Source organism: Apostichopus japonicus, chromosome 2 (assembly GCF_037975245.1).
Source record: "Apostichopus japonicus isolate 1M-3 chromosome 2, ASM3797524v1, whole genome shotgun sequence".
Classification (NCBI taxonomy): domain Eukaryota; kingdom Metazoa; phylum Echinodermata; class Holothuroidea; order Aspidochirotida; family Stichopodidae; genus Apostichopus; species Apostichopus japonicus.
This window is the reverse complement of record NC_092562.1, coordinates 8,291,170-8,313,358: the sequence shown is the minus strand read 5'-3', so window position 1 is coordinate 8,313,358 and position 22,189 is coordinate 8,291,170. Positions and strand designations below refer to the sequence as shown.

General features: G+C 36.4%; 1 protein-coding gene across 3 annotated transcripts in view; it reads right to left on the bottom strand.

The window, feature by feature from the left end:
- Window positions 1–22,189, bottom strand: part of LOC139976753 (uncharacterized) — a 101,680-nt gene that overhangs the window by 10,820 nt on the left and 68,671 nt on the right. Inside the window, exons 12-22 of one of the 3 annotated variants that reach the window (XM_071985479.1) lie at window positions 18,949–19,191; window positions 18,268–18,498; window positions 15,656–15,886; window positions 7,760–8,074; window positions 7,411–7,475; window positions 6,037–6,262; window positions 5,735–5,825; window positions 5,028–5,095; window positions 4,139–4,584; window positions 2,588–2,675; window positions 2,182–2,258 (exon numbers count right to left, since the gene is read on the bottom strand). In XM_071985479.1, the coding sequence (XP_071841580.1) occupies window positions 2,182–2,258; window positions 2,588–2,675; window positions 4,139–4,584; window positions 5,028–5,095; window positions 5,735–5,825; window positions 6,037–6,262; window positions 7,411–7,475; window positions 7,760–8,074; window positions 15,656–15,886; window positions 18,268–18,498; window positions 18,949–19,191 (2,081 nt within the window). Of the gene's footprint in view, window positions 1–2,181; window positions 2,259–2,587; window positions 2,676–4,138; window positions 4,585–5,027; window positions 5,096–5,734; window positions 5,826–6,036; window positions 6,263–7,410; window positions 7,476–7,759; window positions 8,075–15,655; window positions 15,887–16,809; window positions 16,834–18,267; window positions 18,499–18,948; window positions 19,192–22,189 lie in introns of all 3 variants that reach the window. The other 2 variants (XM_071985489.1, XM_071985498.1) reach the window with 2 other exon arrangements.

The window sequence follows — 22,189 nt, the reverse complement described above, 5'->3', positions numbered from 1 at the left end:
ATTTCCTTGGTCCACTAAAGGATCGTTAGTAATTGGCAAGATTTGAGCTATGAGATTACATTTTTCTGTTATGGACATTTCAAATAACTATCATGCACACCTTTCACATCGAACATAAATGGTAGCTGTCCTGTAACATGTGGGTTACTTCATATACAAATCAAAATAACAATGGGTTTCTATTGATCTTTGTTTTCTAAATTTCTAAATTCTCAATTCATGTTTAAGGCATACATTACACATGGAATAAGTATATTCACCTTGTATACACGTAAGTCACTTATTTAATGTAAAATACTTATTTATTCTACTGTATGCTACTTGCTGTATAAGTTGTCATCCCTCATACCAGTATATTAAGAGATTTAATGTTCCTATCTGCAGGAAACATGTCAACTTCCACCGGGATTATAATAGAGCGTTATTCATTCATACTTGTTAAATGTTCTCAAATCTGATTGGCCCATTGACATCAGCTGACCTTGCATTAACCTATGGATAATGCTGGGTAAACTCAATGGCGGATTAATAACACCCCTTGGCAAAATAATCACTAAACTAAAGAAAGCTTGCTTTCAGCATGAAGTATAATGACCATAGGGTGAGTTCAACAACCATAACCTAATTAACAATGTTGGTATTAATGTGCATATAATTGCATTAAGATGTCACCTAGGAAAAAAGGCCTAACGATCCTGGTAAGATCGCTCCTATTATTGTGTGATCAAATATTAAAGCAATTGCACTACACAAACGTTAGCTGTTTGTTTTAGAAATTTCTTGATGGAATTGTTCAGGTGTTTATGACCAAAAATTAACTATATAGCTTAGCACAGTATATTGTGTACTATACTATTGTGTACTATTTGCTATGCTTGGACACAGCCAGAGTATGATCTTGCATCAGGTCGTCATGCTGTACAAAATAGTGTTGATCAATGCATAGGCTAATTATTGTCATTCTTGTCATTTTATTTGTGCATGCTTTGAGGCCTTGCTGTTGGTTATTTACCTTCAAAATGTTTTTATTAAATTGTAAATTCTGAGATGAAAATTACTAAGTGTTAGGTTTTAATGAACAGGGTTAATCAACTATCTACCCTGCATTAATTGCAGGGCAATGAACTCAAGAGCCGTAGGCCGAGTACATTCAGCAATTGTTATATCCCTTTTCATACATTACCCTGAGATAAATGCATCCATGGTAGACCATTGATTAACCCATAATTCTTGAAATGATAGCTGTTGTACCCAAAGCAATACCTTGCAACCAGAAATACCACCATATTGTGCTTTATAACAGCAAACTTGTAGGCAATGACATGTTTACTATGTATATGATGTATCTCAATCACATCCATGGACTATATATACAAAGCCAAATTGCAACAGTGACTTAAACCTTCAACATGGTATTGTTAATTCAGCCCATCACCAGCCTACCTGCAAAGACTTGCAATGTCAGATATTTAAGACAAATAAAAATTGAGACAATAACCCGAACCAGGTTAACTTTATTGAGTATAATCACTAAAGGAGTGTAATGATAGAAAAATGTTTTTTATGTTGAAAAGGACAATTTTGCTGCAAAATCTGTAGCTATTCTTAAGAGTAAAGAAGTTACACATTGCTAATATATTGCTGGCCCGTTATCCTACATCTCTTTTTGTTTTCCAATCACATATGAAATTGCTCATAAAGAATTAATTTCTATCTCATAACAAGACGTTAACTCTGATAAAACACATCTGCACTAATAAATGACATTAACCCTTTCAGCAAGGAAGATTCACTGCAATTATCTAATAATTGATAACTTTCTTTGTATGAGAGGAATAATATGTTATCGACTTGCATGTTTTTCTTTTATATTGAAGCCAGTTGTAGTGGCTACTGTACATGTTTTGTTATTAACCAATCACTAAACTTATTTCAAGATGGAATTAAAATAGAATTAGTGGAACCAAACAGCAACTCTTTCTTACAACAACAGAGCTCCAGGAAGTCTCTACTAGCTTGAAACAGCATCATAAAGTATGGAGTTGAGACACTCTGTTAAAATTTCTATGGCAGCTATTTTACAGAATTGTCAATTAAAAGCAGCAAGGATATAGAGCAGCAGGAAGAGTTGCCTCCATGTGACTGTTTAAAAGCAGCAGCTATATTTTACAGTAGAATTACCTTGATGTAGCTGGCATTGATATAGTCAGACCTAACATCACTACCATCTGTATCCAGCCTAACTCTTGAATGATCATCTTGGTAAAATAGTAAAATTAAATGGTAATCATAACAAACATATGTGGAGTGCAGCAGTAAATCCCTGCAAAGATTCTTAAAACGATTCCAAAAGATCCACAACTTTCATCCTAATATTACTGCCACACGCAAAGTTTATGTCATTGGAAGTAAACTTCATTTTTTAAGTGTAATCTTTGGTATTCTAGGAAAAATTTTGATAGATGATTATGTAATTGCATTAAGAGGAAGAAAACATCATGAACACTCTAGAAATTACAAACCTGTCACATAACCTGTTAACATGAAATATAACTCTAATGGAACATGATTATGATGTTAAACTTACATGGCAAGAGAGCCTTGAAGAAATTCTTTGGCTTATTCTGCAACTTGATAGCTGCAGTCCAAGGGTGTTGCTGTCCTGTTTGGAGAGCCTGATGCAAGAAAACAAAGAGGTTTGATTTCTAAAACTAAAGCAATCAAGAAGACATGATGATCAGAAACCAGCTACAGTGTTCCTATCTTGCTTCATCCTCAGTTAAGTATAACACTAATATGTAGTAAAATACACTTTATGAAGTCTTACTTGTACCAAACAGAAAGGAATATAACATCGATGTGACTTGTTCACAAAAGGATCTGGTCAACACGATGCTATACTACCTGGTATCCAGCTAGGTAAACTAACAACAACTTTTAACACAGTCTGTTCTGTTAATTTTAGTCACTTCAAACTAACCATTTTTAAATATTAATCTGCAGGTTTAACTTACCATTACTAAGTCTGATCATCAGCTGGTTAAATTAACTACACAAAAATATAGATCATCTAATCAAAGTCGACAGGTCATATTATATATTATTTCTCATATTCACCAACAGAATATATTAACTACTGCTTTATAAGTAAACTTCTACAATTGCTAATTATGTTAGTATATATATTTGTACCAAAGACATTTTAGTTATACTACTAAAGAGAGTGAACGAATATAACCATTTGTAATCCCATCAAAGTACACATGCATAAGGTGTGCCTGAAGAGTCACATTTTAACTGTTAAAATCTTCAAGTTGCAGCAATCTGCCTTCTCATAACAATTCTTTTCATAAGAATTCAATGTACAGTATTTCAAAATAACTTCACAATCCTGCAATTAATTTCAACAATCAATTCTTTTGTTTACAAAAAGTAGGAGTTTTTATATCAAAAGCTGACCAACCCAAAAAGAATTAGGCAAAGATGTCCCAGAGTCCACTTTCGACCGAAACAGGATTAACTTTTTGCTCTTAAATAATTTGATACTTAATACAGAAAGTAATTTTACTATTTACTTAACATGCACTAGCACTAACACATTACCAATGCATCTGTCTATACACGGTTGTGTGAATGACTCATGAAAGGTCCTACTGACAAACTGAAATAATTCAGATTTTGATGTGGGAAGGGTACATAAATGAAAAATAACAATATCGTAAGATCTTGATATTTTTGGGCTGGAGTATTTCTGGATTGTTCCTCTAGAACTATTTAATATTCACGATCATCAGGTACTCCTGAAATTAATTTCAGATCCATTGTTTGGTAGATCTATTCTAAGAAAATCATGTTTACAACAAAGATTTTAAGTAATATTCCTAATAGTGAAGGATAACACTACAAACAAGTTCTTGTGAAAAGTACAACTTTCAAGTTTCAATGAAAGGACTTGTATACTGCATGTACACTGTGCTGGTTGTAGCTAGTGGTGGGCTTAGTCTGGTGCAGCATGATTGTATTCATATTGTTTGGTAGTACAATTCTGTGAGTTGAGTTAAGGTAAGGAGTTCCTGAAGTAAGTTATAATGATACCAGAAGGACTTGCAGCTGGGTAAAAAACAATATTACTACTCACGGTAAACTGTTGGACGGTTTCTCTAATGACCTTTGACCTTTCTCTACCCATGAAAGTCTTATACTCGGTAATTTTCATTGGTCTTGGTGTTATTGGTTTGCTAGCTCTGAGACTGTTAATATAAACTCCTGTGTATTCCTCAAACATCTCAGGGACTTCATATTCTGTTTCATCCTCACTTTGCAGGTCTGGCTGAGGAACGCTTGGTAATTTACGAGCATCTGTTTCTCTACAGTTGACATCCTCATACTGGTAGTCAGTATGTCTCTTAATGCCCTGACGAGGCATAGCCTTGGGTGCTGCATCCGCTGTTTCATGGATGGTTCTCTCATACCCTGATACTTGTGTGGGAGCTTCTTTCTCAGTAAGATCTTGATATTTTTGGGCTGGAGTATTTCTGGATCGTTCCTCTAGAGCTATGTTATCTTCAGGATCAGCAGCTACTCCTGGAATTAATTTCAGGTCCAATTTTTTGGTGGGAGATTTATTCTTAAAACATTTCATGTTTACAACCAAGCTTGGAAGTTATTCCTCATAATGTTCATCATTCAATGATTTTTTTTTAGTAAGAGTGGAAAAACTTTATGGTGCAGTGTATTAATATTATTTCCTTACCAAAAAAAAAGAGAAAGGATCCCTGTGGTTGATTTTGAAATTAATATGTGCTCATGGAATATTTCAAATATGACACTCCCTATAGTAAGTTCAGAAATCAAACCTACAAGGATTTAAAATATCAAATCATTTCAAAAAGTTTCATTCCACAGACACTTAAGAGTTTATTAATAGGTGAATGGTGAACTCTAGAACCTGATGAATAAATGTGTTGACATGTTCTAAGCGATAAAGGGTTTAAGATGCTAGCTGAACAAACAAGAAACATACTGACCAGCATTAACATAATCAACATCTTGTACATCTTCTGGTTTAGACCCAGTCGCAGGCTTTCTCCGGATTCTATTCAAACAATTATTAGACAAATTGAAAAAGATTATCCAGCCATTGCATTAAGTTATAATTTATAAAGAATTGGGAACATGTACTTATATAATTTCCTGCGTTAGATAGGGAGAGGGTAGACCTAGGCAGTTTTTTCCTGTATTCTGAACAGGAACTAAAATAGGAATGACAGGCAGGTCCCTTATCCAGCAAAAGAAAACAAGGTGCTTGTTCCCTGGCATGTCCACTAGCATAACATCAAAATGAAGGAAACAGTATCAACCCAAAGAGTCATGAACTATCTTTAAAAGATTGTGGAAAACTTTTTAGGTTAAATATACCCCCCCCCCCCCCAACCTTCCTCCAAGAAGAAAAGATAATGCTGTTCTTTTAGTTTTGCTTCAATTGTGTTCAGAATACTGGGGATCCATGCAAGTAGTGAGAGGTCATGCTAGACTGTGCACTGAATTGCCAGACTATCTGAATTTATGCCAAACCCCACACCTCCCTTGGCCCCTCCCAGCCAGCTCACAGTCCCATCCCTACCATTGGTTGAAGCCCAGATAATCCACTTCAGATCAATCAGGACAATGATTATGTGTGCAGTTCATATTCAGCTCTACCAAACTTAATATTTAAATCTTATGACCACCTTACCGCTTGATTATCACCACCAACAGAATAATGATGATCAGGACTGGAATCACCAGGGCAGCCAGATAAACAGGTGAGGAAGGAGGCTCACTCTCTTGAATGAAAAGTTAAAAAAACACTACTGTTTAAAGAATGACAACTTGCACGCTTAATATAACATTATTCCTTACATAAATTTGGTTAAATGAGCACTGTATTAATTTACATTCATTTAGAAGATAAGACCTCTCAAATGGTAACTTCTTTGTAACACATTTCATTACGTTCCAAATTAATACTGATCCTTTCTGTATTACCATGGTTACCTGCTGTAGTCACTGGACTTCCTTCACTCAGAGCACTTTCCTGGTCTGTAGTGACAGTCACTGCAATGTTATAGGTCGTCTCTGGTTCTAGAAGTGATCCATCAATTGTAAAACTCTCAGCATTTGGATCTGCTCTTCCGGCCTCTTGTCTGGAAGAAACATCGCCCTCTACCTCATAGTAAATAGTAAACTTAGTGATTCCAGTACTACACTGCACCGTTGGTTGCTGTTATGTTTAAAATGAAAAGACACAATGTGAACTAGTAGTTACTACACTTACGTGTTGATAAACTAAAACACTGACACTGGTCATCCCAATAAACTAATTTAACTGTGTGGATGGACAATCAAACCAGCTGTAATATGTGTATATATGTTAACTTACAATACAAAATATCTTAACATTGATTACATGATCAAGGGAAGGATATATGTAATACAGGAAATTAGTCAACACTTACTGATTTATTTTCTGGATCCAACTTTATTATTATTTAATAACAGTAGTCATCTGATTATTATAGTTTTATTAATGTTATTATTACTATAATAATTATAATTATTAATTAAAACCACTTAAAGTATGATGATGCATTGCAAAACTCTCAAAATTTGAAGTTCCTTAATATTTTGCATATTATTATTATTAGTTGTATAATTTTGGCTCTACAAACTTGAGATTTGTATTGTACTCTTGTTTTGTTATTTCTTTTTGTTTTCTTTTTGAAAAGCCTGTGCCATATATAAAGCTATTTCTTTATTATCAAATTACTTGCCATTTGGCGAGTGTGATTAATATTCTATTTACTACACTGCATTGTTACATTGCAATTTCGGTAATTCAAGTATTACAAAGTGCAACATAAAGTCTTTCCAACTTTAATAGGATACACACATACATGCCAATACGTAATATACACTGGAAAATGATACTGGTGCTTAACCTTTTTTGTTTAGCCTTAGGCTTTGAGCTTGCAAGTTAATTACTGGTACTGTTCAGCACATGTCAATTGCTTATTTTAACCTGGACTAAACCATTCTTTCAAACCTTTTAAAATCATAAACCATCATTTATACATAACTTTACTGGTCCTACACCATGCTAAGTGTTGATAAGAACAGTACACAATGACAAAATAAATGTTTAACTTTATCTATTAGACCAGTTGAATAAAAAAGAGGTAGAAAAACAATCTACATTTTGCAAGAATAACACTTAAGTGTCTTCTGTCATTTACTACTGTATGAGAATGATAAGGTTTACTTGAAATTAGTCTCCTATTAAACTTTAGCTCCTAACTCTCCTAGAATATTTTCACACTGATTAACACGCCTTATCAACACACACAGCCGAACATTATCAAACTATCTTACCTGCCATATCACAGTCACATCATTTGTAGCAGTTAAAGTTGTTCTGACCATCAGTGGAACAACATCTATAGAAAACAACATAGCGAAGTCATTTGTCTTTCTCACCTTGAAAGTTACATGTACACGTTAGGAAACTACCCTCCTCTGTGTACATTTAAAATCATTTAAAGTAGTTAATACAAATGTCTCAAAGCTAAAAATGGCTAAATTTATCAAATCTAATGGGAATGCATGATGAACATCCACTAATATCCAGACTTTTTGCTTAAAGGTATTTCTGTTTGAACTTAATAGTACAGTACTTTTGCAGCAGTGGCATTCAACAGAATACTACCAGTAATGTAATTACCAATACATAGTGTCTTGATGGTTACCGGTGGACCTCTGGGTCCCTCTCCACCCTCCCCTTCCCTGACTGCTGCTACACTGAATGTATAGTTTCTATCTGACTCCAGACTTGATGCTGTATATTCCAATGTTTGGTCAGCCTGGATCCTTGATCCACTCATCCAATCCTGAGATGGATCCATCTTGTAGTATGGGATGTATGCTACCACAGGAGGATCACCAACATCAGTCTCTTCATCCCAGGGTCTCCATGTAATGGTTACTGATGTGGTAGTCCTGGTTAACTGTGTAGGTGGTTCACTGATGGATGGTAACTCTGTAAGGTTATAAGTAAGACAGAAGACATTTATATACTATTTACTTACAATTCTTTTATCTATTACCATCAAGAAATATACTCACTATATAGGGGTATCTTATGCATTTTAACTCCATAAAGGGTAGTTGATATGACTCTATGAGAACTAACAACCCTTGTGTCTGTTAATATTAACAATATAGCCAGAAAGCCCTATAGATATGGCAGGTATGATGGGTTATAATCAAAAGACAGGATAAAAGATCATGTACAACACATTTTCTTTACATGTAGACAACAGTTTGCTTTGAATTGGTGGCAACTCTGGAAAACATAATTACACTATAAACCTACCATATGAGCCTGTGCATTGATTGCTGTAAGTATAAAGCTAAACCATGACAAGACACAGAAGAACTGATCATGTTCAGATACACTGATAACCTCTATAACTGTAAGTTACTTCTTTTCTGTTAGCAGTAATAACTGGAATTGTTCATTGTGATATCCTACCACTATCATCTATTGTGTCCTCTGATCTGAAAAAGATGGTGACAGTATGAGATTTAATGACACATCACAATTGTACAGATATTCCACACTATATACTTACTGTACACAAAGCCTATGACATTGATTGATCTAACTTTAGTATATTGATATGCAATGTTTTCTTCACTGGAGACCACGTCCACTAAGCTGTTTGGTAGTTCCAGTGGGCTCCCCACCCTGTCAGTAAGGCGTCTGTTGTGACCGATGTCATTGGCAGATTCAGGATGGAGGGGACCCATTGGTCCCAGAGTCGTGCAGGTGTGATATGAATTCTTCCGACCGGGGGATCTGTACTGTCTTGTCTAAGTTCTTCAGATCGGTAGTCTTTGGCAGATGTATTTGCGGCGTGTGCATACAGTACCGCCCAGATTAAATCGGCCGTGGCATCGTGTATCGTGACAAAATATGAGGAGACTCGAGGAGTCTATCGTGATATCGTTTCCATTACGCCTATAGCAAGTACCTAACGTGATATCGTGCGTCGCATCGTGGTCGTAATATCGTGATAGTGTGTTCATCATTTCACTGGCACTTTATACTATCGTAATGTTATCGTTATAGCGTGAATCACGTTGCAGAACGATCGATCGTTTCATCGTGATTTGAAAGAATTGGGGTAGGCTTCTTCCCGCAGTAGATGAAATCATCAATTCAACGCAATGTGCAATAGATTTATTGCAAATTCTGATCAAAAAGTTCGGTTTGTCACCAAAATTAAGTGTCAATCGACATACAAGTTTCTTAATCGCAAAACTAGTACGATAGGCCTAATGAACACACTGTAGGCCTACTCATCCAAACTCCTTCATACAAACCCCTTCTTTAAAAAGAAACAGCGGTCGCAAAATATTTTCACTTCGAACAAAACATTCGTTCTGAACTTCTTGTATGCAAGAATATCAGCCTAGGCTTTAATTGCACTAGCAAATCGTCCCAAATGTTACGATAGGGTTAATATGCATTGTAACGCTGAATATAGGCCTACAGTAGCTTATTCACCGTCTGGGATGCATAGGGTGGCATACTTTAGTATGTTTGAACATTGTTTTCATGATCGAATTTTGCAAGATTTTCGAGAAAATTGTTTGCTTGAAGAATGTTTTCCGCACCATACGATATGCTCAAATAAGCAGTTTCTTTTGCATAGCATCGGTAATCGATATGATCCTGATGGCAACCCGTATTGACACGCACATTAAAAATTATACAAAATAGGTCATAACTTCTGTTAGAAGCTTTTTTTTTATTTAAATGTCATAAAGTCATTTAATTGCTTTTGGCCGGACAGTTTTGTATGGTAGCAACCTTATTTTCTGAAAATACTAGATACGGTCAAGTTCACGAACCTCGTAGAATTTTCAAACCAGTCCAGACATGTTTGGTTTCACCAAAACCTCCATACCATGCAACAAAAGTATATTTTTTGAATATTTATGTGGTAATACTTGAATTTTTCATTTTGTTCAAACATGTGTTTAAGCATCATGTAACGTAGTTAAATACACATTCGCCCAAAATGCAATGATTAGGGGTAGACCCAGTATATTTTATGGGTTCCGGCGTGTCTACGTTCCGACAATTGTTTTTGACTCTGAAGTTCTTTTGACCAATATTTTTGACCAATACGTTTTCGGACCAAATTTTTTTAAGACCCATATTTTTTTAGACCAAAATATTTTGATGACACAAATTTTTTTTACTCTAAAATTTTTGTTGACCAATTTTTTTCGGACAAGCACTATTTGGGTCATAAAATACCATACCATGCAACAAAAGTATATTTTTTGAATATTTATGTGGTAATACTTGAATTTTTCATTTTGTTCAAACATGTGTTTAAGCATCATGTAACGTAGTTAAATACACATTCGCCCAAAATGCAATGATTAGGGGTAGACCCAGTATATTTTATGGGTTCCGGCGTGTCTACGTTCCGACAATTGTTTTTGACTCTGAAGTTCTTTTGACCAATATTTTTGACCAATACGTTTTCGGACCAAATTTTTTTAAGACCCATATTTTTTTAGACCAAAATATTTTGATGACACAAATTTTTTTTACTCTAAAATTTTTGTTGACCAATTTTTTTCGGACAAGCACTATTTGGGTCATAAAAAACTTTGGGCCCTTTTATTTTTTGTTTCGTAAAAACAATTTGGCGCGTCCAAAAGAAAAGAGTCCCCCCAAACAAATCAGGTCAGGAAAATTGTGGGTCCAAAAAAGTTGATTCCACCAAAAAAAATTGGGTCCAAATAAAATTGAGTCCCCCCCAAAAAATTAGGCCGGAAAAAGTCCCCCCCAAAAAATTGGGTCCGAAAAAATTGAGTCCCCCCTAATAAATAGTTAGTGAGACAAAATTTGGGTCTAACAAAATTGATTCCACAAAAAAAATTTGGGTCCAAAAAAATTGAGTCCCCCCCCAAAAAATAACTTGAGCCAGACAAAATTTGGGTAAAAAAAAAATGAGTCCCCAAAAAAATTGGGTCTGAAAAATTGAATCCCCCAAAAAAATTAGTCAGACAGAATTTGGGTCTAACAAAATTGAGCCCCCCCCCCCAGAAAAAAATTGGGTTAAAAAAATTAGAGTCCAAAACAATTGTCGGAACTTAGAGAGACGTCGGAACATAGAGACGTCGGAACATAGGGTATGTCACCCTTCTTAATACATTGAGAAATTACTAGTCAAAAATATTTTCTGAAGAAAAACCGTACGATATATTTCACAAATATTGATGCTTAGATAAGTGCTTCCTCACAATCAACGAGCCGCCCCGAAATTCACTCCGCTTACGTAAAACTTCTATATATATTACACGTGGAAAAACAAGTTTTTACACACTTAATTCCCATTGACATTGTTTACGGAACATAAGTAGGTCAACGACATTCGAACTTGGCAACTTGCCCAAGTTCATTGCACCGTGGGAACGACACAACAAATTGTACATGATTGTACATTTTCCCGCCATCTGGACGCCCGAGTGTAACTTTTGATGTAATATGCAAATTATTAATGGTACTGTGCGGTTAGAACTTAACCTATTGCGACACATACAAATTTTGGGAAGTTGTTGTAGATGTTACTTTTGTATCAAATGTAAAGTACTGTATGGTACTATAATTTATAAAAGACGCTTTTCCTCAGGTGGTAGGGAAAAGGGGTGTTTCGGTGAACTCGATCTCTTTGTATAGTACTTGGATACTTAAAATGACCATGTACTGTACATGCAGTTTCAATTCTATTTAGTAAGCTGTACTTCGCATTTTTATCCTTTGTGGATCTTTATTGGAATAAATACGAAATGTATTTTTTGACGCCAGTATTTAACGGTAAGCATTTTTTAAATTGTTGACTGAGCTTCAAAATCCATTTTCTAAAAAGTCGGTTTTCATGAAGGTTTTATAAAATATAGCTAGGGTAGGAAAATATTAATTAACCACATTAAAGAAAGTTTTTCTATTATCCAAATAAAATACATGTTTCTCGTACTGAGATCTGAAAAAGAAAACAGGCTGACGTTTTTCTTCTTTTCATGCGCTAATACTAGTTTGGAATATGTGGCAACCTTCACAAAATAATTTTTAAGGTTAGTTAGATTTCTTGAATCCGAATAGAGACTCGGGAATCAGGAAAAGGGAGGCCCCTTGCGCGGACGATAAACATGTTTTGTTTTTAACCGGCCCTGCTTCAAAGTTGTTGGGTGGAATTTTTTTCCTTTTCATTCTGTGGGAACCAACGATAAATTATACAAAAACTTAACACAAGAAAGGCTTAGTAGTACTTTATTATTCTTCAAAATGTTGCCAACTATTCAAAGTAACGTGGAACATAAAATCTACAACTAACACTACAGTAGTAACAGAAAAGTCGCTATCCGTACGTAACGTTACTGTTGTTAAATAAAAAGTTAAACATGTTAAGTTGTGAGCTGACTTCAAAAAGTTTTCAAGGCGGAACTCCTGTAAAGATCGATTTTCGCACAGTAGAGTAGGAACTTCCTGATACACGATATTACGACTTAACGAAATAGCGTGAATAATAAAAATCCAAAGCCCAAAGAAGTTACGAATCGTGATGCACTCGGCTTGAAATCACGATCTCACCATATAACGTGTTAGCGTGAATGTAGCAGTCATGTTTGCTATCGTGAAGGCTTGGTATCACGATATAGCATGTGATCGTGGTATATTGTTATATCGTTGTAGCGTGTACAAAAAATTTACAGTAGTCAGGTTTCACGATAGAAAACGACAGAAAAAGATAAGGGCATCACGATACACGATGCCACGGCCGATTTAATCTGGGCGGTACTGTATGTAGTCTGCATAGTCACACCACGTTGATCATGCTGGCCATCAGTCCAAGGGCTCGGAGCCACATCCCTGTTGATGATGGTGTCGGTGCATGTTATGTGCAAGTAGGCGTCTTGGAGGTCCACGATCGCCGCCCACATGCTCTTCCTGAGTAGGGGTAGTATTTAATCTAGCGTTTCCATGTGGACATTTTTGGGGGATTTATGAATAATTTGTTCAGGTGGTTTAGGTTTAGGATGGGACACAAAGATCCGTCCCAGTTTTCTTGTTAGAAAGAAAGAGGCCCAGAAGAGGGCCTCTCCCGATACCTCTACAATGCCCGGTTTGCCAGCAAGGCTGAAATCTCCCTCTCTGGAGCAGCATTTTGGACGGGGTCCCCGGGTGCTGGGGTCAGTCTTCCTCAATCCCCAGAAGGCGGACTGGAGGTGAATTCTATCTGATACCCTTGTGAAATCGTCTCCAACACCTAATTGTCCCTGCCCATAGCTTCCCATTGCTGGGTGAATATGTCAATTCCACCCACCTGCAGAATTGCCGAGGTGAGGTGGGCACCCCTAAGGCCGGTCGGCGAACGGCAGTCTAAAGGAGGAGCGATCGCTCGCCCGTCGAGGTGTCGTTAGGCCTCTGCCTGTGCCTCTCATTCCATATAGACTGAGTGGTCGATTGGTTCTTCCTCTTCCCCTGCCCCGCAGGGCCCCTCTTTGGGGTGTTCGGAGAGAAATTCCTCTGCCTCCTCTGGCCGACCTGGTCTCTTTTGAAGGGTAGGGTCTTGTTGTAAATCTATTCGACGATCCGAATTCTGAATTAGCTAGGGTTTCTCTGCGGGACACATCTTCCTGTAATTTCTGTTGGAATTTTCCTGCGAACAGGTCATCTCCAAGGGATGGTTAGGTCAACAACCTCGCCTCGGCTTCCATCGATGGCCAGCGGATGGATGATATGACATTATCCCTCCTGTGCTTCACTGATCATGTGGCGGCGACTCAGGCAAATTGATCGAACGCCAGCATCACGAGCGGACCCAAGAGTAGTAATTATAGTTGTTCAGCTTCATTTCTGGAGACATGGTTGTCGTCTTGAGGGAGCTGGTGGTGGTGCCTCATAAGTACTTCCGCGGCAAGCATGAGGTTGGAGGTACACTTCATACGTGAACGTGCTGCTACGTCCACGAGTGGCTCCTCCAATTTTCTCTGTTTAGAGTTTCTGAAAATCTGTGACGACGAGGACCCCTGTTCCGATATCAGTTTTTCTTTGGCCTCCTGCGGGATGGATAAAGACTTAAACAGAGATTTCCAAGCGTCGTTTGGTACTCTAATGGATCGTTCTGCTTTTGCTGGGAGTGCAGTCCATCTCTTTTTGTCTGTGATCGTCTCAAACCTACCATAGCACGAAGCGTTGACTGGCAAGATGGTTCTTGGTTGGCTCGCAACTCTCCTGTCGCCGTCAGTTTGGAGACCCGAGTTGGTTTGTGTGGTAGGTCTGGCGACTCTTCAAAGCCCAAATTCCCCCGCATTGTCAGTTCTGGAGGTAATGTTCCTCCTGCCATAAGGATGTCCTCCTCCTCAAGTCTACATGCAATTTCGTCCTCTAGGGGCTCGAACTCCGGAGGTTCGTCTTCAATATATGGTGTCCCCTCCAGCAATGACTTCCTCCGGTTCCTGGTCGGTGGTGTTCTCTTCCCAACAGCGGTTTTAAGATCAAAGGTTATTCAGGTAAAAAGATGTCAAAATCTGACATTCTTGTAAAATTTGATTACTCCAAAGCTATAGCTGCAATTAACCCCATACTATAACTATGAAATATCGTTAGGTTTGTTATACCACCATGTAGCATTTAAGTTTATAAGAAAAAAACCAAACCACTAGTTGCTTTATAGTGCTTATAGCCTTAAACATATTAACTGATTCCAGCTCTTCTTGAAAATGAAATTATTTGTGTCATTTGCAAAGAAACTTTGGAATTGCACAATTTAAGCCATTAAAATAGACCAGAGAAAGGGCCCAAAGACGGATCCTTGCAAAACATTGTTTTCTGTAAACAGGCAGCTGGAGAGCAGGTTTTGGGCTTTGCCATCAATATCATTATGATTAAAGCTTTGTCACAGGAATACCATGATCAACTGTTTCATATGCTTTCTTAAGATCTATGTACAACATTATTGCCAACATGATTTAGTGATGGCATTGGCTTTAGAGTCAACACTCCTCATATTCTACATTGCTCAAATGAAAAGAAAAACAAAGATAATTTAAAAGGTTTCAGTTTCTAGTGGCACTATGACCTCACAAATTCAAAATATTACAGGAACCCGACAGGATTTCAAACTAATATCTCACCCAAACCAAGCAAGATGTTGCTTAACTGTTTTGAGAGGGTTCTTCTCCAAGGTCTCTGTCATACACATCAAGGATGATTGTTAAATTTGTGTCCCCTTTAAAAGCTAAAATAACATACCATGCAGAGCCCATACCAAAATAAACCATGTACACAAACCCTCTTAATCCTCATTTCATTGTCAGAAAAATCAAAGATTAGAAAGCTAGACCTTGGTTAGTAATTCCTTGTGTAGCTTTGTCAAGGAATCAAACACTATAATACCTTACAATTAAACAGTCTCATCAATGTAGGAATGACCCTATCTTTGCAATAATCCCATTGCAATGAAGAATACAAATTAGGAATGTAGTGTTTCAAGGAATGACAGCAATCATAAGTAAGGAATTCAACACTTACCTGGACAAGCAACTGAATCAGTTGCCTGAAATGAATCTGTACATGTACAAGTTATAACACCAGGAAGGTTGGCTATAATAGAGCCAGCAGCAGGAATACAAGTCACGGTTACTGTATCTCCATTAGGATCTGTACAGGAAGGTGTTGTGAACTGAAGGAAAAATTGGTTACCACTTGGGACGGTCTTAATATCTGTTGGACAGGGCCCAATTTGTGGAGGAGAATTCACACCTGTAAAGAACGTAAAGGTTTGTCAGACAAGGCAGCTGCTTAAACAAGGAAGTGATTTGAAAGACTACGATGTTCACCTACTTTAAGATATGACCTAAAAAGTAAAAAAATAGCTAACACAACTGAATGCAAGTAAATAGTCAAACAGTTCAAAGCACAGAACTCATATTACCCAAACTTTAATACAAAATTTGTCATACAAAAATAATTCAAAGGCATTAATGCAGTCAAGCACAATCAAAACCAAGCATCTTACTTAAACTGTTCAGATCTACTGTAGAATAAAATTATATTTAACTGTTGCGAAAGCTTGAGAACACTTGAATGATGTGTATTTTAGTTACAGTGGCAATGTGGACATGGTTAACTTAAACACAGCTGTCTGTGCATGCTGCATAATTATCCAAGACTAGCTATGTGAAACCAGTGGCTAAATAATACTTTTAGTTTCTTTTGGAATCACTGTTACAACAGACTGTTTAGCCTAAAAACCTCTGATAGATTATATAGTGTGGACCTACAATACATTCCTAGCAGACTCCAATAAATCTATTCATCTTTTAAAAGCTACTTAGCACAAATATTCTTGCAACACCTTGTTATGTTATTGAATTATAAAATTCAACCATGGTGACTAAGAATAAGAGAAAAATTCTTAGGAACTGTTTAATATTAATGATATGGTATTGTTTCAAAATGACATTACACACAGCTTTGCTATCATGCTATATATAGATATATATATATATATATATATATATATATATATATAGATATCTATATCTATATATATATATTTATATTTATATATATATATATATATATATATGCTCACACACCTATTCAATGTAGATGAAGCACTGTCGTGAATCAAGTCAATGTACTAATAATGTAATCTGCATTAATTGTGCCATCTTACTTACTTTGAACAGTGACAATAAATGTACCTGTCACTCCTCTCCCACTTGTTAGAGTTGCACATGCTTCGATTGCACCTGTTTCACATGTTTGTAACTTAGGAGTCATATTTGACAAAAATCTGAACATGGAGTGTCATGTAAATAATATCTGCCGGGCTGCGTTTCTCGCTCTTCATAAGATTGGTAAAATTCATCGTTTTTTGAACAATCAAACTACCAAGAGACTTGTCCATGCTTTTATTACATCATGCTTGGAATACTGCAATAGTGTGCTCTAAGGTCTCCCTGATAGTCAACTGGCTAAATTGCAATGCATTCAAAACTCTGCTGCCAGGCTGATCACTCGCACTAGCCTGTCTCTCACATCACCCACATACGTCATGACCTTCATTGGCTACCTGGTATTGATTACAAGGTACTCCTGTTAACCTTTAAATGTATTCATGGTATTGCGCCACACTACTTGGGTGAACTTGTATAAAGTTATACCCCAACTCGCCCTCTGCGCTCTAGCACCCAATCATTGCTCTCTATGCACCCTGTGTCCAATAAATCTTATAGCGAGCGATCTTTCCAGTACTCCTCAACCCTCCTTTGGAATAAGCTCCCACTCAACATAAAGAATGTCGTGTCTGTGGAGATGTTCAAAACTGTTTTGAAGACACACCTGTTTTCATTGTTATAATTGTTAAGTTTACTCTTATTGTATATTGTGTACATATCTTTCACTTTCTTTTGTACAGCGCAGCGAGACTTTATTGTAAGTTGCGCTATATAAGAGCTGTTAATTATTATTATTTTTAATACCCTCATAATTAAGCTTCATCATGGGAATACCATGATCAATTGCATCAAATGCTGTCTTAAGATCTACGTACAAGCCTATTACAGTGTTGCCAATATGACATAGTGATGACATGGGCTTCGGAGTCAACACTCCTCACATCCTACATTAATCATATGAAAATAAAATAAAGATGATTAAAAGGTTTCAGTCCCTAGTGGCACTATGACATCACAAATTCAAAAAATTACAGGAACCTGACATGATTTCAAACTAACATCTCTCCCAAACCATGCAAGATATTGCAATTTAGCTGTCTTGGGAGGGTTCTTCTCCACAAATATCTCTGTCATATAAATTAAAGATGAATTTGTGTCCCCTTTCAAAGTAAACTAACATTACCTGGATAGCCCATACCCAAATAATTCATGAACCCAACCCTCTCAATCCTCATTTGTTTTCGGAAAAATAAGAGGTTGATAGAAAGCTAGAACTTGCTTAGTGATTCCTGGTGTATCCTTTGCCAAGGAATCAAACACAATAACTTACAATTAAACAGTCTCATGAATGTGACAATGACCCATATTTGCAACAGTCCCATGGCAATGATGAATAAAACTCAGGAAATGTAGTATTTTCAAGGAATGACAGCATTCAAGTAAGAATTCAACACTTACCTGGACAAGCAACTGAATCAGTTGCCTGAAATGAATCTGTACATGTACAAGTTATAACACCAGGAAAGTTGGCTACAGTAGAGCCAGCAGCAGGATTACATGTCACGGTTACTGCATCTCCATTAGGATCTGTACAGGAAGGTGTTGCGAACTGAATGAAGAATTGGTTACCACTTGGGAAAGTCGTAAAATCCGTTGGACAGGACCCAATTTGTGGAGGAGAATTTGGAACTGTAGATAATTAAAATGTTATAAATGATCAGGAAAGAATTAAAATCTGATGAAAATGATAATAATAAAGTATATTTCCATAATAATAATAATAATATTAGGCATTTAGCTATGCTATTCGTGGTAAACCATATCACAGCGCTTACAAGTTATATAACCCCTGCTCAATGATAACCTGTCCCAGAGACAATCCCTCCAGGCGGCAGCAGTTATATACTGCGCCCAATGACAAGTTACCTCACAGGTACCCATTTAACCCCTGGGTGGAGAGAGGCAAGTGAGATAAAGCATCTTGCCCAAGGACACAACGTCAGCATTAATAATATTTAAAACCAGTTACAAATTTGATGAAACAAATGTAACTCTGACAATAAGTTACCTTCTAAGCTACTGTAGTTCAAGGAAAGGTACAAGGATGTCAATCTGAGTCAACATTGTCTTCTAACTTACTTATAACACTGATAGTAAATGTACAGGAATCAGTCAGACCTCCACTGTCAGTGCAAGTACATACAACTGTGCCTGGACCAGCAATAAAAAGAGATCCAGATGATGGTGTGCAGGTAGCAAGGAAGTTAGCTTGTTGATTGTCTACACACTGTGGAGTATTGAACTGTGCAGTAGTTGATGTACTCAGTGGTGGTGCTGTTACAGAGAAGTCTGTAGGACACTGGACAGTAGGAGGTTGGTTCACTTCAGAGAAGAAAGAAAAACAGGGAAAATGAAAGCCAAGATCTTTGTTTTTTTTGTCATACTTTTAACCAATTCTCTGAATGCTCATTTCAACGTCTTCACAAACTTTCCTTTTCCTTTGTAGTTCTGAATCTGTGCTGTCTAGATTTCTTCATGATCTCACCATTATTATCCCTCAGCTGATGGGACATCATCCTGTTATACAGCATTATTAGGTCAAATCTGCTCTGTTCTATCTGTTAAAGATTTTGCAACCTGCAGCAGTGACTGTTCATGATGTCATTTGGAATTGTTAAAGTTTGCAAATAGCTCATGGATGCAGTTTTCTAAGTTTTCCTTAGAAAGGGTAAAACATTGAACATTTACCCTCATTATTTCATCTCCCTACAGTTATGTATAGGGAGATGAGATATTGTACTTCACCCCACATCAGAAATGTGAGTTTGCGTGTGTGTGTGTGTGTGAGTGAGCAAAAGAAGTGTGTCGTGAATTCTTCATAGTATATATTGAAACTTTTGTGAAACAAGGAAAACAACTTGCTAAAAAAGAAAGCCAAAATAGAAAAATTGTTGACAGGGTGCCGCTAAAATTTCACTAATATGAAAATAAAGATGTCAATATGTTAAATTTTTTCATTAGTGGTGCAACATTTCTCCTCGTTAACCACAAAATGTTGCATGCAAATTGGATAGACATCTTCTGTTGGGGTAAGTATGAAACAAATGACATCACTGTTTGTTTACTGATGTTCACCAACCTAATCGGTTTTTGAATTATTCGTGTTCAGAATCCAAGGAATAGCACACACACAATTGCAGACACGCAAACACACCCTTACCCACGCTTAATACCTTATGCACACACCATCAGCATCTCCAAGATTCCTATTACCTCCTGGAAGGAAAAAAATCGCTCGCATTTTGCAAGATTAGGAGTGGCTCTAGGGTACAAATGTTGGCTGTATGATAAACCTTAATCACATAAATGAGCCTAGAGTAAATGGAAGAATAATAAACCTGGATAGCATTATCAGTAGGGAGAAAGTCCTTAATGTGATAGAAAATACCCATTAAACTTGAGTAAGGAGTTACATAGGTCATTGACATGCACTTTCCACGATCAATTCTCGTCCATTTTAAGGCCTAAGTACTTTGTACTGGAAGACTTAAGGACATGTATTAATACTTCAAAAACAATATTTCTTGACATGATTGTTGTTTGAGATATCTATGAAATATTGGAAAGTCTGCTTTACCACCATGTAGCATAAGGTTATTAGGAAACATCAAACCAATAGATTAGTTGCTTCATAGCCCTTACAGCTTTAAATAATAACTGATTCCAGCTCTTCTTGGAAATGAAAGTCTTTGTGTCACTTGCAAAGAAAAATTGGAATTGAACAATTTAAAGTCATTAAACTAGACCAGAAACAGTCAGGGCCCAAAGATGGACCTTTGTAGAACTCTATTGGAGACATATTAATAATCAGAATATGTATTATTTACATAAGTACATTGCTTTCTATTAAACAAGTAGCTGGAGAGAAGGTTTTGGGCTTTGCCATCAATACCCTTATGATTAAGCTTCATCATGGGAATACCATGATCAACTGTATCAAATGCTGTCTTAAGATCCAAGTACAAGCCTATTACAGTGTTGCCAACATGACTAAGTGATGACATGGGCTTCAGAGTCAACACTCCTCACATTCTACATTGATTATATGAAAAGAAAAAGAAATGAAAAGGTTTCAGTTCCTAGTGGTAATATGACCAATTGCAGCTTTATGTCACTTGTCATGTGGTATATAATGTCTATGCTTTGTCTAAGGCATTAAGTTAACAGATATGTTTAAAGCCAGTATTTTCAAAACAGCACTTATGCCACCTTGCATTTATAAATCAAATTCACGTTGATGATATTAAAATAAGAAATATATTTAAACTTATGACCATGAAGATATCAATATTTGTTCATAATACAAGGAAGCTATCAGCTTAGATTCAACATACTTTGATTGCACAAAAAGTTATAAAGAGTTGATCAAAGTCATAGGTGCAATTTTCGACAAAGTATGTTTATTAAAGGGTTCCCTTAAAAGTGTACACATTTACCTATGACTCTTATTCCGCAGTCGGTCTTCATTTTTATATCAACTTTTTTTAAGTCTGTGCTTTCAATTGATCGAAGATGAAAGTGTCAATAACATTCCATAATAGAAGTCTTTCTAAGTTAGAAGATGCTGTCTGTCTTGGCTTTGCTGTGACATGAATTATTAATCCAATAAACAGGTCCTGTTATCTTTCTTCTCTTAGTGACAACTATATATAAACTACAAATGTGATTGAAGTGTCCTTTTCTGCAACTGATTATCCAGAATTAATTGAGAGGAAGAAGAGACAATAAATAAATACCATATAATAAATACCATATATTAAAGTGCTGTTATCATGAAATAAAACATGCTCAAGAGCACTGTACAAAAGAACCAAAACCTGGAATATAAAATAACCAAACTTAAGAAAACCTAAAAGTAATAACAACAGCAGTAAAAGTAAAACATGCTCAAGAGCACTGTACAAAAGAACCAAAACCTGGAATATAAAATAACCAAACTTAAGAAAACCTAAAAGTAATAACAACAGCAGTAAAAGTAAAACATGCTCAAGAGCACTGTACAAAAGAACCAAAACCTGGAATATAAAATTACCAAACTTAAGAAAACCTAAAGTAATAACAACAGCAGTAAAAGTAAAACATGATATAAGACAGGTTAATAAACCACAATAAAGAACATAAAAACATAAATAAACATAAATATGGGCACAGTAAAGTGAATAAAACAATGTAATGTGAATAAAATTAATGCCCATACTCGAGCCTAGAAAGATAAGTTTTCAAATGCTTCTTAAAAGTGTCAATATATGTGATATTTCTCAAGTGATGAGGAAGAGAATTCCAGAGTTTAGGACCTGCTGCACTGAAAGAACAATCTCTA